Genomic DNA, 13,654 nt, shown 5'->3' on the forward strand with positions numbered 1-13,654 from the left:
CTTTTAATTGTTAAGAGAATTGAATACTACGCTATTGTGTAATAAAACTTTCAACTTAATTTTGAGATACTGGAATATCCATAAGTATCTAAGTCCAGAGATTCAATATGCACAATTATACTTAGATCACAAAGTGTACTTAAACTCCATTAAGAGTTACAAAAATCATATAATTTTTCTAAATAAAGTGTATATGTTCAAACAAATAAATAAAAATAAATCTTTAAGGAGGATTTAACTGTATTTCAATGAATTATAAACTAGTAATAGATTATTTATACTTCTGAAGATAACTAAAAACTACATAAGAAAGCAAAGTATACAAGTCTTAAAGCATTATGCACAACTATTAGAATAATATGAGAAAATTTATAGAATGTCATTATCACTTCTCATACTACACAAAATATCTATTTTTCATATCAGTTATTAGTAATATACTATCATAAAAATATGCAAAATATCCAAATATATTATTTCCTATGATTATGGTTGAAAATTATGAGGCCATTGTCATACAATATTTAAAATTGAAATGATTTACTAAGTCAATATAAAAATAGCCATTGAAAGAACCTCATCTTTTTCACACAATCCAAGAGCCTACGGTTTGATAAGATAAAAAAGAAGATTTTAGTAGACAAAATTATAAAATCATCTGAAGGAGTAAGATCATATCTCTATGAACCATTTCCAGTCTCTTGTCCACTAGAGGAGACATTATAGAATTAATGAAACTGACACCAATGTGATGATAAGAAGAAAGAAACAATCTATTTTCAAATCAGTTGTCTGTTTGGTACTATTATTAGCGTGGGTGTTTCATATTCTAGTCAATTTTCTTTTGATATACTGTGGCTATGAAAACAACCTATGAATGTCATGAGTAATCAGCACTTTTATACTAGAGCGGGAAAGCTATAAACTCAATGAAATCAAAGTAGTTTGGTAATTTATGTCATCTGTGTTGAAATTGATTTTATAAGAAAAGAAAAAATGCCTAAGTATGTGTTACATGCTTATCTAGAAGTTTAAAAATGTTCATATCCTTTCACATATGTTTTCATGTTTGACCTGTACAACATCTTGTCAGATAGGCAGGTCAGGGATAATTATCTTTATTTTTTAAAGCATAAATTTAGACTCAGAAACATGTGTAACTGAACACACTGAAATTAGGATCCAGTGTTTCCACTTTATGTTTCAGAAACTAAAATTCCACTCTTCTTCAGAAAGAAACCGACAGAAACATCTACTGAATTGTAAAATTTCAGAGTCCCCAGAAGCCAAAATAAATTGGAAAACATTTTCCATGCAATTATAATGGGATTTTATTTTGAAAAGCCCAAGGAAATAAATTCTTAACCAATCTTTTTACTTAACTGAATTCTTAACTTTAGTTTATTTATTTGGCATGTGAAGGATTGAAGGATTTTCTTGATATATTTATGTCAAAAGTTCTTAACTTCTGATATTAGAATTTCATAAATTTAATTGCATCTCAGATTTGAAGGAGAAATCATTTAGACTTTGTTCTTGACAAAATTATTGCAAGTTCTAATTTAATTTATTATAATAAATATAGTATTATTATATAAAAGCAAAGACATGAGGGAACAACAATTAAAATTATTAGCACACTTGAGCTCTAAGCGAAACCACATCACTTTAAATGTTTTAAGTTTAGTGTACTATAGCATTTTTTCTCAAGCAGAGTCTGGAGTGATCTACTTATGATATAGCTACATAAATACAAAGAAAATTCATTAACTATTTTATATCATTATAGTTTATAACACTGAAATTTCAGACCTCTTGGGAGAATGAATAGTTGAAGGCATAATATGTCATATAATATACTCCACTTACTTTTGCTGTTGTTTTCTTCATTTTAACTTTTACATATTATTTTTTCAAGCAATAGAAATAGTTGTTGCATATATAAGATTGGGCTATCTTTATTTTTCAAATTATGATCAGTAAGGTGGTGTTAAAACCACAAATCAAATAGGAATATGTCTACCAGTTCCCCTGGATCATTGTCTTATTCCCAACAATCTTCAGCATGTCTCCTGATGTAATTAAGCAGTTTGTAGAGTTTTCCTGTTCAGAACTGATATTCAAAGTTTAGTTACACAAAAGAAAGACCAACCCAGATTGCTGTCTCACATTCTCCCTGGCACAGAAATACATGCAAGGACAGTGATAAAGAGCAACAGACTTAAAGGTTATTGTCTTCCGCCTGTCTGAATCCAGTGCTTTCCTCCGCATGCTGTTGTCTTTCTAAAGAAGATAATGTCAACCTCCTTCATTTTTTTTTACCTTGCTCCACTGTCTTGGTTGTTTTCTCTTCCTTCTTTCCAGGTACAGCTGCAAAACAAAGATAAGGTTTAAAGAAGAGTTCCAGACAGAAATACTGCTTCTGCTCAAAAAAAAAAAAAAGCATTTTGGAGTTCTTTCAATATGAAATTTTTCTTTTACACAAGTTATTTTGAAGCTTCTTAAACATTTCTCATTTCTCTAATAATGCAATTGAAACCAGATTTTATATCTAAAGAATTAGAGAAAAAAGTGACAATCCTTTGCATTCTTCTGCCTACATTTCTACAATTGTATCTGATTTATTCCTTTACACTCCGCTTTGATAAACAAGCTCTACATAGAATTCCACTTGACAGGACTATGATTAATCTACTTACATTCTAGGTTATTGCTGGAGTCACTTAGTGTCTTGTAAATGTCAACTAGATGCTCCTTTAAATTCACACTTAACATGGTTTAATCAGCTGAAAGAATAGTGTAGTCATGCTTTAGATTCATTTAAATATTAAATGAAACTATCCCAAATCATCAGTAACCCAAAAAGGATTATCTGGGTGCTGTAGCCTTTCTCTAAGATGTTTTGCTCTCAGTGAAGTATTCACTGTTTACCTATATACAGTAGTTGACAGTCGAAGAGTAGAACAGTACAAATTATTCACTCAGAATTGGTGCACCCCATTGAAAGAACTAATTCAAGAAAATATTCAGAGTTCATTAGTAACCATTAGGTGAAAGATTGATGAGGAACTGATTACTGCTATTGCACCCAAGTATTATCCCACATAGAACTGCAAGAGGAAAAAACACAACTTTAAAATGAAGAAATGTGTCTGTAGCCAACTTAACCCATCGATGAAACTTAGAAACATTCATTCGTATCAGGACATCCAGACCTCTTGTGCTTCCTGATGAGGTGCCGTGTGACATATACAGTATCATCTCTAAAGTATTATTTCCAAAGTATCCAACTGAAATTTAGCTAAGCCAGATTTAGCTTTCAGTTTAATCAAATACAGGATGTTCAGAACATGTTAAACCATATTGTGAAGAAATAATCAGACCAATCCAAAATGTCTATAAGGTAACTGTCCTGATCTTTCAAAAAAGTCAATGTAATTAAGAAGGAAAGAAGGAAGGAGAGAGAGAGGGAGAGAGGGAGAAAAGGAGGTGAATTTCACCTTTAATTATATCTGTTGAAACAAAAAGATGTCCAAGAAATTGAATATGCACTGGTTAGAAAATATACCCTATATTTCCAGGAAAGTAACCTATTATTTTACCCAATTATGATCCAAAAATAGAGCAAACCATATGACTGTGAAGCAAGGAAGATGTTAAACTAAAAAGCAAATAGATATGTATGAACCTCACAAATCACACCTGTAGAGAAATCTTATATAACACAAGGTATTATAGGGTAAATGCCAATGAATGCTATGTTCTTTATTTTCCTGTTTTTGTTAGATTATAGTCAGTATTAGGGTTAGGATAGTGGGAAGGGTTAAGCAAGTTGGCGTTTAATGCTGAAATAAAGGCACAAGTCCCAAGATACTCCTGAGATGACTTTCCAGAACTGATTTATTACCAGAAAACAACTATGCAGTTTAGCCTGGAATCATCAAATTCCCTTGAAGGGCAACCACAATTCTGGTTATTCTAATGGATTATGTGTCCTAGAAGAAGAAGCAATGAATGTTTTAGAGTGTATAGTCCAGTTTTACTACTGAATTGCTGCAAAAATGAGTGCACATTATTTTACCTTGAGCCTTACTCTTTATGTTAAAAACACAGATCATGCTACAAGGGCTGTTTTAAGGTCTAAGTGAAAACAATTGAAGAAAATCAGCCCAGTGGCAGCCATATAACACAGTAAATAGAAGCTGTTATTATTTTATGTACTTCTGCCTAAAACACAATCATCTCACTTTTACAAGCTAACACCTATTTATTCATCCAATCTTATTTTAGGGCTAAAATACGTTTTCTTTAAAAGGCAAATTAAATTTTAAAAATAAAGAAAATTTCTACAAAAATAACATTAACATTGTTCATAGATGAGTTAGACGTAGGTAAGGAGTAAAGTGCAATGTAGAAATAAATATCTGAAGAAATAGCCTGGAATTCACCCTAGAGAAACAAAAAGATGGAAAATATACAAGAAGTTAACAGACCTAGAGAAGATATAATTCATCTTAACATACATGCAATTGAACTTATAAAATAAAAGATTAGAGAATGTGAGGAAGAAGTGATATTTGAAGAGATAATGGCTAAAACTTCTCCAGAATTTCAGATACTAGCAATAGGATTCTGGAAGCACAAGAAATCTAAGTAGGGAAAAGATGTGCTAATTTCATTCATATCTTTCCCTTACACTGTAACAATAAAATAAAATAAAATAAAATAAAATAAAATAAAATAATTTTCTTTTAAATTGCACAAGTCCTAATATTGTCTCTTAGAAAAATATCATCTTTCTATGTAGTAGTATCACATGTTGGCTTTAATTTCAGTCTTTCCTGATACCTAATAATGCCACCTGCTTCTCATATACTTATTGGCATTTAGAAAACTTCTTCTGTAGAGTGCCTCTTTAGATTATTGCCTAATTTCTTAATGTTTTTTAAATTGATTTGTATGCATTTGTAATATTCTAAATGAGTCTTTTTAAAGATATATATATATATACACACATATGTATACATATACTATAAATGTCTTCTTCCACTTACATTTTTTCATTCTGGCTTACATTAACAGGAGTTTTAATGGTAATTAAATTCAATTTATCAGTCTTTCCTTTGTCACTCATGCTTTTTGTATTCTATTTAAAAAGATTTCCCTCCACCATGGTTATATTTTAAATTTTCCACATTTTTTCCTGGTAGCATTATAATTTGTAATCATTTAAATTTAGAAACCCAATCCACTGAATTATTATTGTGTATGACATTGTGAGATAAAAGTTTACTGTTTTCCTTACTGATACCACTCAGTCTTAATTACTACTGTAGGTTTAAGATAATTCTTGATATCTACTACTACAAACCTTCCAGTTTGATCTTGTTCAGGATTGTCTTGGCTATTCTTAGACATTTGCTTTTTCATATGAAAATCGAGCCAGCTTATCAATTTAAATAAAACAATAGCAACCACAAGAAATCTGCTAGAATTTTGACTGGGATTATGATGAATCCATAGATCAATCTGAGAATCGATATCTTTACAAAATCAAGTCTTCTAATTGGTGAAAATAAAATATCCTTCTATTGAGTTTTGTATTCCTTAATTTCACAAATGCGTTAAAATGTAAGAGATCTTCAAGAATGTTATATATAATTTGTTATATTTATCTCGAGGTATTTTATGGATTTGATGCTATCATATTAGAACAGCATCGTAGTCATCTTTCACTTTATTTTCCAAAGTTTTGCTCTTGATTTCTAAAGCAAAGTTATGTTTCATTTGACAGTTTATGCAGAAAACTTGCTAGTTACTCAGTTGTAGCAATTTTCCTCTATAGATTGTTTTGAATTTTTTAAGGGGATAATCATATCATTTGTGAATAATGCGTTTTACTTCTTACTTCTCTATTTGCATACTTATGACATCTTTTTCTCATCTTACTGCACTGGATGGAAAACCCACTATGGTGTGTGATAGAAGTGGTGATCGCAAACATCCTTATTTTGTTTTGATTAGCAGAGGGAAAACCTTTAATTTTTTCCATTAGGTATGATGCTTGCTAATGGTTTTTGCAGATGTTTTATCAGATTAAGTAAGTTTCTACTCTGGTGATGAATTATATCAAATGTATCTACTATGATGAATATAGTTTCCTTTTATTCTGGCTAATTACATCAATTTGCATGTATTTTAATTTTTTTGAGCTTGCATTTCTGAGATTAAGCCAAACTGACTGCATTTTGTCTTTCATACGTACTAGCAGACTTAATCGCTAGTATTTTGTTTAGACCTATGCCTCTAGGTTCACAAGAAATACATATTTTATATATATATATATATATATATATATATATATATATATATATGTTGCTCTAATTAAGTTTTGGTATTAAAGTAATTCTCACCCCATATAATGAGAGAATATTACCTCTTTTTCTATCCTCTGGAAAATTTGATGTAAGATTGGTGCTAATTTTTTCTTAAATGTTTGAAATAAATCACCAGTGAAACCATCTGGCTAAAATTGAGGGAGGGGAACAGAATTACAATTATAAATTTAAAATTTTAATTTTATTAAAATGTTTTAGTTTATTAGAAAATCTTTTTATTTGCTTATTATCTATAGAATCTATAATGATGATCTTTTTTATTTCTGATATTGATATTTTATACCTTCTCTTTTTTCTTAATATATTTTCATAAGCATTCACAATTTTTATTGTATTTTATTGATAATATTTTGACTTTTCCTGTTGTACTATTTGATTTCTAAATTAATAGCTTCTGCTCTTTCATTTATTTCTCTTCCTTCTACTTTCTTTGGGTTTAATTTTATGAATTAAAAAATATTGACTTCTTAGCTATCTGTTATTCATCCTTTTTCCTTTTCTGATGAATGTTTCTAAAAGCATATAAATTTTATCACACATTTGTTCATTAGATCTCCAAAATTCCACTTTTTTTCTTTGACTTATAGCATACTTAGAAACGTATTACTTACATTTACCATAGCACCTAGCATTGTTCCTAACATAATTAATTAATATAGATTTGTTTTGTGGTTGGATGTATCACTTGACAAAAGATATGTCTTGATAATAAATATTTTCATTTGAGAGAGAAAAGAGATCAGTTTCAATGTTAGTGGTTTTCCTGGAAAAGGAGATTTTAAGTGTAGCCAGTGATACATGAGGAAAGGCAAAGGAGTGGGAAAGACTTAGATGTTCCTAGAGGAAGTGTAGTTGGAGCAGAGGATTTCCAGAGAGGAGATAAGGGATAGTCTAAAACTAGAGAATAGGACCAAATGCAGAAACCTTTGAAAGCCAAATTAGAGCTACACTTTACAATGTACGCTATAAGAGGCTAGTAAGATGTGTGGTGCCTGAGTCTATTCTATGAATGTTCTGTCTCAAATCAACATGGAAATAAAACATTGACCATTTGTAACTATAAAAGAGCCACATAGGTAGGTATTCCTATTCATAATTCTTTTATTCAGAATAATCATTATAAGTGTGTTTAGGAAATATGTGTTTTTTAGTTATTTTAATTGAATCCCCTGAAGAGTAAATGTCTCTCAGAAAACAACTGTAATGTGACTTACCTATAAAGACCAAATTTTCTTTCCAATGATAGGTTCATAATTCCTGGCACACATATTAAATAGAGGAGGCTAGTCCTTTAAAGCACTATGTTTTTTGTTGCTCACAAAAGATCACTGGAAATGCTGATTATCTATACAGAGAAGATGACATTTCACATAAAATGTTTATCCTTTCATTTCTGGTTCCAATGTAAAATTCATCAATTCTAATTCTATGAAGAGCAAACATTAGAAATAAACAGCTCATCTAAGTAAGTGAATTTTTGAACTGCCTGGAGTCAAAAGAAGACCGTCATCAATTTCTCTTTCTATACCACAAGATATCTGGAATATCCTTTAGTGCTGAGTGAAGAAATTCTCTTTTTTCTACATTTGTAGAAGCTTACTTAGAAAAAATAGATTCGTATTTCACACTTCAGAAATCAAAACTAATGAAAAGGAAACAAAGCAGTTAACACACTTGGAACGTAATGCCCAGATTAGGGCTATTCTTGAGCTAAATTGGGAGCTGGGACATTGGTTTTATTTAGTTTTAGGCATTTATTTCACTGTTCTTCCCTACAATTTTCCTTCAGCACACAAATCTCCAATACAGTTGACATCCCTCCTTTTTTTCGCTATATCACCCATGGAGGCTCTTATGTATGCCCTTTATTAGCAGTATTAGCAGGTACTTTTTTTTTTTTTTAATAGAGTTTTGCTCTTGTTGCCCAGGCCGGAGTGCAATGGCACAATCTTGGCTCACTGCAACCTCCGCCTCCTGGGTTCAAGCGATTCTCCTACCTCAGTGTCCCAAGTAGCTAGGATTACAGGTGCCCGCCACCACGCCCAGCTAATTTTTTGTATTTACTTATTTTATTATTATTATTATTATTATTATTATTATTATTATTATTACTATCATTATTTTGGTAGAGACAGGGTTTCACCATGTTGGTCAGGCTGGTCTTGAACTCCTGACCTCAGGTGATCCACCTGCCTTGGCCTCCCAAAGCACTGGGATTACAGGCATGAGCCACCGTGCCCACCCTAGTAGGTACTTTTAAAGGAGAAGTGAGACTTGTCTGGAGGAGAAGTATGCTAGAATAGTGGTGCGGAAGTGAGAAGTGGTAAGAAAATATTGTGCAGTGGTTTGAAGTGTCTCTCATATGACACATATTACTTCCGAGAGGTAGACCTACAGCTGTAGCATGATGAACTATTATTTCCAAAGATATAAGAAACTGCCAGAAATATAAGAACTGTCCAGGATCTATTCAGATTTTACAGGTACTGCCTGGAGCGGTCATTGACTGAAACATTGGAATAAATCACTAATTATGAAAGAAAAAATATTGCATCAATTTGGTCTCCAGATACATATTATAGTGGAAAGAGGAAAGAGAGGTTTCTCATCAATTCTCAGGTGATGTTAACTACTTAACCTGTTCACAAGGCTATCACTTCCTGCTGCAATCTTCCTACAGTCTTCTAACATACTCGGAATTATGAACATAGCATTATGGGATTGTTGTAGCATAGAAAACAAGGCATGTCTAAAGATGAAGTTGGAAAGGATATAGGAGCCAGTTCTTGAGGCATGCTATATGCCATTTTAACAAGCTTGGATTTTAGTTTATGGAAAACTGGGGAACAGAGTATTAAATTTTAAGCGGTTTATTCAGTTTTGTGGTTTGACTGAATTGGGATGTTCTACTACATGAATATTAGTGGAATAAAAATAAAAACATGAGGGCAGCATGAGGTTATTTCAGTTGTTCTGGCAGAAGACACTGAAGGCTTGAATTAGTATGGTAGTAATGGCTACAAATAAGAGAAAATATGCTCAAGAAACAGAAACAGTAAGTTGGAAAGAGAAGATGAGGAGTTTAGATTAAGAAAGGTTGAATGTGAAGGGGCATTATTTTTTTCTTTTTTTTTTTTTTTTTTTTTGAGATGGAGTCTCGCTCTGTCTCCCAGGCTGGAGTGCAGCGGTGTGATCTCGGCTCACTGCAAGCTCCACCTCCTGGGTTCACGCCATTCTCCTGCCTCAGCCTCCCAAGTAGCTGGGACTACAGGCGCCCGTCACCACACCTGGCTAATTTTTTTTTGTATTTTTAGTAGAGACGGGGTTTCACCGTGTTAGCCAGGATGGTCTCTATCTCCTGACCTCGTGATCCGCCCGCCTCAGCCTCCCAAAGTGCTGGGATTACAGGCATAAGCCACTGCACCTGGCCGTGAAGGGGAATTTTTTTTTTTTTTTTTAAGTGTTAGTTTTATTTTAAGTTCCGGGGTAGAAGTGCAGGAAGTGCAGGTTTGTTACATATGTAAACGTGTGCCATGGTGGTTTGCTGCACCTATCAACCTATCACCTAGGTATTAAGCCCAGCATGCATTAACTATTGGGAAGGTGATTTGAAGGTATTTATTGGGCAGTTGAACATACGAGCCTGAAATTCATATAAAACTGTGAGATGGGGACACAGGATTGAAAAAACTTCGTGATATAGGGCAGAGTTTCAACTTTGAAAGCAGATATATCTCAAAAGAAAATGGTACAGAATGAGAAGTTCAGAGGATTAATAATGAATTATGAGGAACACCAACAATTACCAGGCAACAAATGAAAGAAAAAACACAAAGAAGCCAGAAATAAAGGCCAACTATATGGAGAGAACCAGCAGACTATACTGTCATGGTAACCTAACAACAGAGAAGTTTGGAGAAGAGACAAAGTAATAAATGCAATGAGAAATCTAGTAACATGAGGATGGAAGGGTTCTGTTGGCTTAGCAATGATGATGTCATCAGCACTGGCTGGAGCTTCAGTGGCATGGCAGGGGCAGGAGCTTAGTCTTTGTAGAAGGCCAGAGGCAGCACTAGGACTCCAGCATTCAGAAAGCTGGCTAACATGGGAAGGAGATAAAATGGTAGAGAGACAGAGAGAGAGACACAGAGAGAGAGAAAGATGTAAATCAAGGAAATGAAATAATTTTGAATCAGGGAAAAAACATTTCCAAGATGAGGAACAATGCCAGTAACAAGAAAGAGGAGGATGCCAGAAAATGGGATGGATAACTGATTTGGAAGGAAAAACTGGAGAAACTGGTCTTGAAGGGAAGGAGAAACACTACCTCTGAGACTAAAAGAGAGATGGATATGTGCCACATTTTCTTTATCCAGTCTATCATTGATGGGCATTTGGTTTGGTTCCAAGTCTTTGCTATTGTGAATAGTGCCGCAATAAACATATGTGTGCATGTGTCTTTATAGTAGAATGGTTTATAATCCTTTAGGTATATATACCCAGTAATGGGATTGCTGGGTCAAATGGTATTTCTCATTCTAGATCCTTGAGGAATTGCCACACTGTCTTCCACAATGGTTGAACACCATGGAATACCATGCAGCCATAAAAAAAGATGAGTTCATGTCCTTTGTAGAGACATGGATGAAGGTGGAAACCATCATTCTCAGCAAACTAACACAGGAACAGAAAACCAAACACCTCATGTTGTCACTCATAAGTGGGAGTTTAACAGTGAGAACATATGGACACAGGGAGGGGAACACCACACGCCAGGGCCTGTTGGTGGGTGGGGGACAAAGGGAGGGATAGCGTTAGGAGAAACACCTAATGTAGATGACGGGTTGATGGGTTCAGCAAACCATCGTGGCACATGTACACCCACGTAATAAAACTGCACGTTCTGTACATGTGCCCCAGAACTTAAAGTATAATAGAAAAAAGAGAGAGAGAGATGGCTATAGGTTAAATAAAAACACCAGCTACTATCCTATTTTTTATTCCCAGCCAACTATCTTCATCATCATTTCTCATACACTTCACTCCCTCTTTCCTCATTCGATTTGTCACTCTTTTAGTTTTTTGAGTGTCACTCCCCTGAGAATTCTGTATTGAACATTATTAATATATTATGTACCTGACAAATCCCATGACCACCACTTTTCTATTGAAAGTTTTTTTTTTCTGCAGTTACTGAAGTTATTTTAGTCTGCTTTTATATTTCTCCTTGTTCTTTCCCCAAACAAATGCAAATATAAGTGTTGCTTTATCTCACTGCGACAAGCTCAATTACCTCCACGCAAAGGGCACCCATGTGTCCATCTCCAGCCTATCGTTGTCTGGAGCTCTAGTTTTACTTCCAGAACTACCTATGTGATGCTACCTTCATGTGCTACTAGCACTTTGACTTAAATTTATCTAAAATTAATCTTGCCTTTCCTCTACAAATTCTTTCGCTTTTCTTTTTCATTGTTATTAAGAATATTAACAATATTCTTCTAGCAGCCAGTCTGAAGAAGGCTATTGTCATTACATTATTTTTATTTTCTTCCCTGCCAAAGCTTATCATCAGTTATGAAATTCCACTGCATCTACTTCTTTATTAGTGCTAACGAAATTTCTCTCCCTTCCAATCTCATAACTAATGCCCTAGTCCAGGTCCTAACACAGGTCACTACATTGTTGAGAATCTTCCTAATCTGCCTATTTCAAAATTTTCCTTTATGAGTTACTCTTCCTAAAGCATACGTTTGAGTGTTATTTATATACTTACAATTTTTCACCACCCCCCTAATTGCCCATGGAATCAAGTCCAATTTTAAAATAAGGCCCTTTTACTGCATTCTTAGCCCAGGTTATATTAATTCCTACAATGGTCTTGAGACTACTGCTGTTCCTCATATGCATACTACAAATTTGTATCACTTTGCCTTGCTCTGAAATCTATGCCCAGGATATTTTTTTTCTAACTTATTTACATAGCAAAACCCCATCTCTTATTTAAGGCTTAACTCTAAAGTCATCTTATGCCCTAAACATTGTCTTTTCCCCAGGTAAAATTAATTTTTAAACTTTGGGTAGAACTTTATCTGTATTTGTATCTCTAGCCTGATGGCTTTCAACCTTGAAATATGGTAATACAAGAAACTTTCATTGATGGTAAAACTTCAGGCCAACTTAGTGACTTAATAAAGATTCTCATATTTTTAGTATTTTAAATAACTCAAGAACAATATTAACATTTAAAATTTTTCTTGATTTTTCATATAATATATAACCCATAAATATATGGTGAGTAAATATGAAAATGATTAGAAAACTGCAAGGTGAAAATCAAAATAAATTAGCAAACTGATATTATATTAATGATTAAATACTATATATCTCCAAATAAAATATGACGTAAAAGTAGGGTTGAGATAAGACAATTTATGCTACGTATAAATAGACACATTACAGTTAACACCTTAAAATATTATTCTTCATCTTCAAGAACTTTAAAACAATTACAAAATTAGTAATTACCACTTAACATTGCACACAGTTCCTAGTTTAAGCCTCGATTTAGAACAATTTTTTAATACCTTAAAAACCAAAAAAATTACTTTCTTCTTCTACTTACATGTGAAAGGCTAGAGGTGGACAAGTTGTAAAGTATGCTAAGTATTGTGGAATTTGGGGCTTGGGTAGTAAATACGTGATGAGAACAATATTTTTTTTCACGCATGGCTGATTGTCAGTGAGAGGTAGGAGATGAACAAGTTACTTGACAAATGAGAAAAGTCTCCTTTGATTTTTGTTTGTAATTTGTCAAATTGGTAAAAACCCTTCATGAGTTTTAAAACAGTTATGTCACTTTGAAAAGAACATTTACTTCTGTTCATTCTGTAGTTGAAAATAAACTCAGTATGTAGAATTATATTTAAATTGAGAATTGGGGTATAATATCTATAATCAACTATAAGCAAAGTAGTTGATGTCAACAATGTAAGTGAATAGATAGATAATTTATTTCCTTTCACTTCCCTCCAAGCCTGACAAGCAAGTCTACTTAACCCCAACCAAAATATTTGGCCATACTCTTTCAGTGAGCACTTTTGGTTGAGGACTCTTGGTGAGCTCACTAATTGATGGCTCAATTTCAATTCTGTCTCTCTGCTAACTCCAATTTGTCCTGATTGAAGCCCATACTATGTGAGCTTGTATTTCTACCCTAAATACTGTTCAATCAAGCCTAGCCTGAAGTTGCCTCATTA

General features: G+C 33.2%; 1 protein-coding gene across 32 annotated transcripts in view; it reads right to left on the reverse strand.

Annotated features, from left to right (window-relative positions):
• Nucleotides 1-13,654, reverse strand: part of TRDN (triadin) — a 410,920-nt gene that overhangs the window by 134,457 nt on the left and 262,809 nt on the right. For all 32 annotated transcript variants that reach the window (XR_013416180.1, XR_013416179.1, XR_013416183.1 and 29 more), the window contains exon 21: nucleotides 2,323-2,370. Coding sequence is in view for 28 of the 32 variants with exons in the window: in XM_077999343.1 (XP_077855469.1) it covers nucleotides 2,323-2,370 (48 nt within the window). In the remaining 4 variants the exon portion in view is untranslated. The remainder of the gene's footprint in view (nucleotides 1-2,322; nucleotides 2,371-13,654) is intronic.

The sequence above is a fragment of the Macaca mulatta genome, chromosome 4 (assembly GCF_049350105.2).
Source record: "Macaca mulatta isolate MMU2019108-1 chromosome 4, T2T-MMU8v2.0, whole genome shotgun sequence".
Classification (NCBI taxonomy): Eukaryota; Metazoa; Chordata; class Mammalia; order Primates; family Cercopithecidae; genus Macaca; species Macaca mulatta.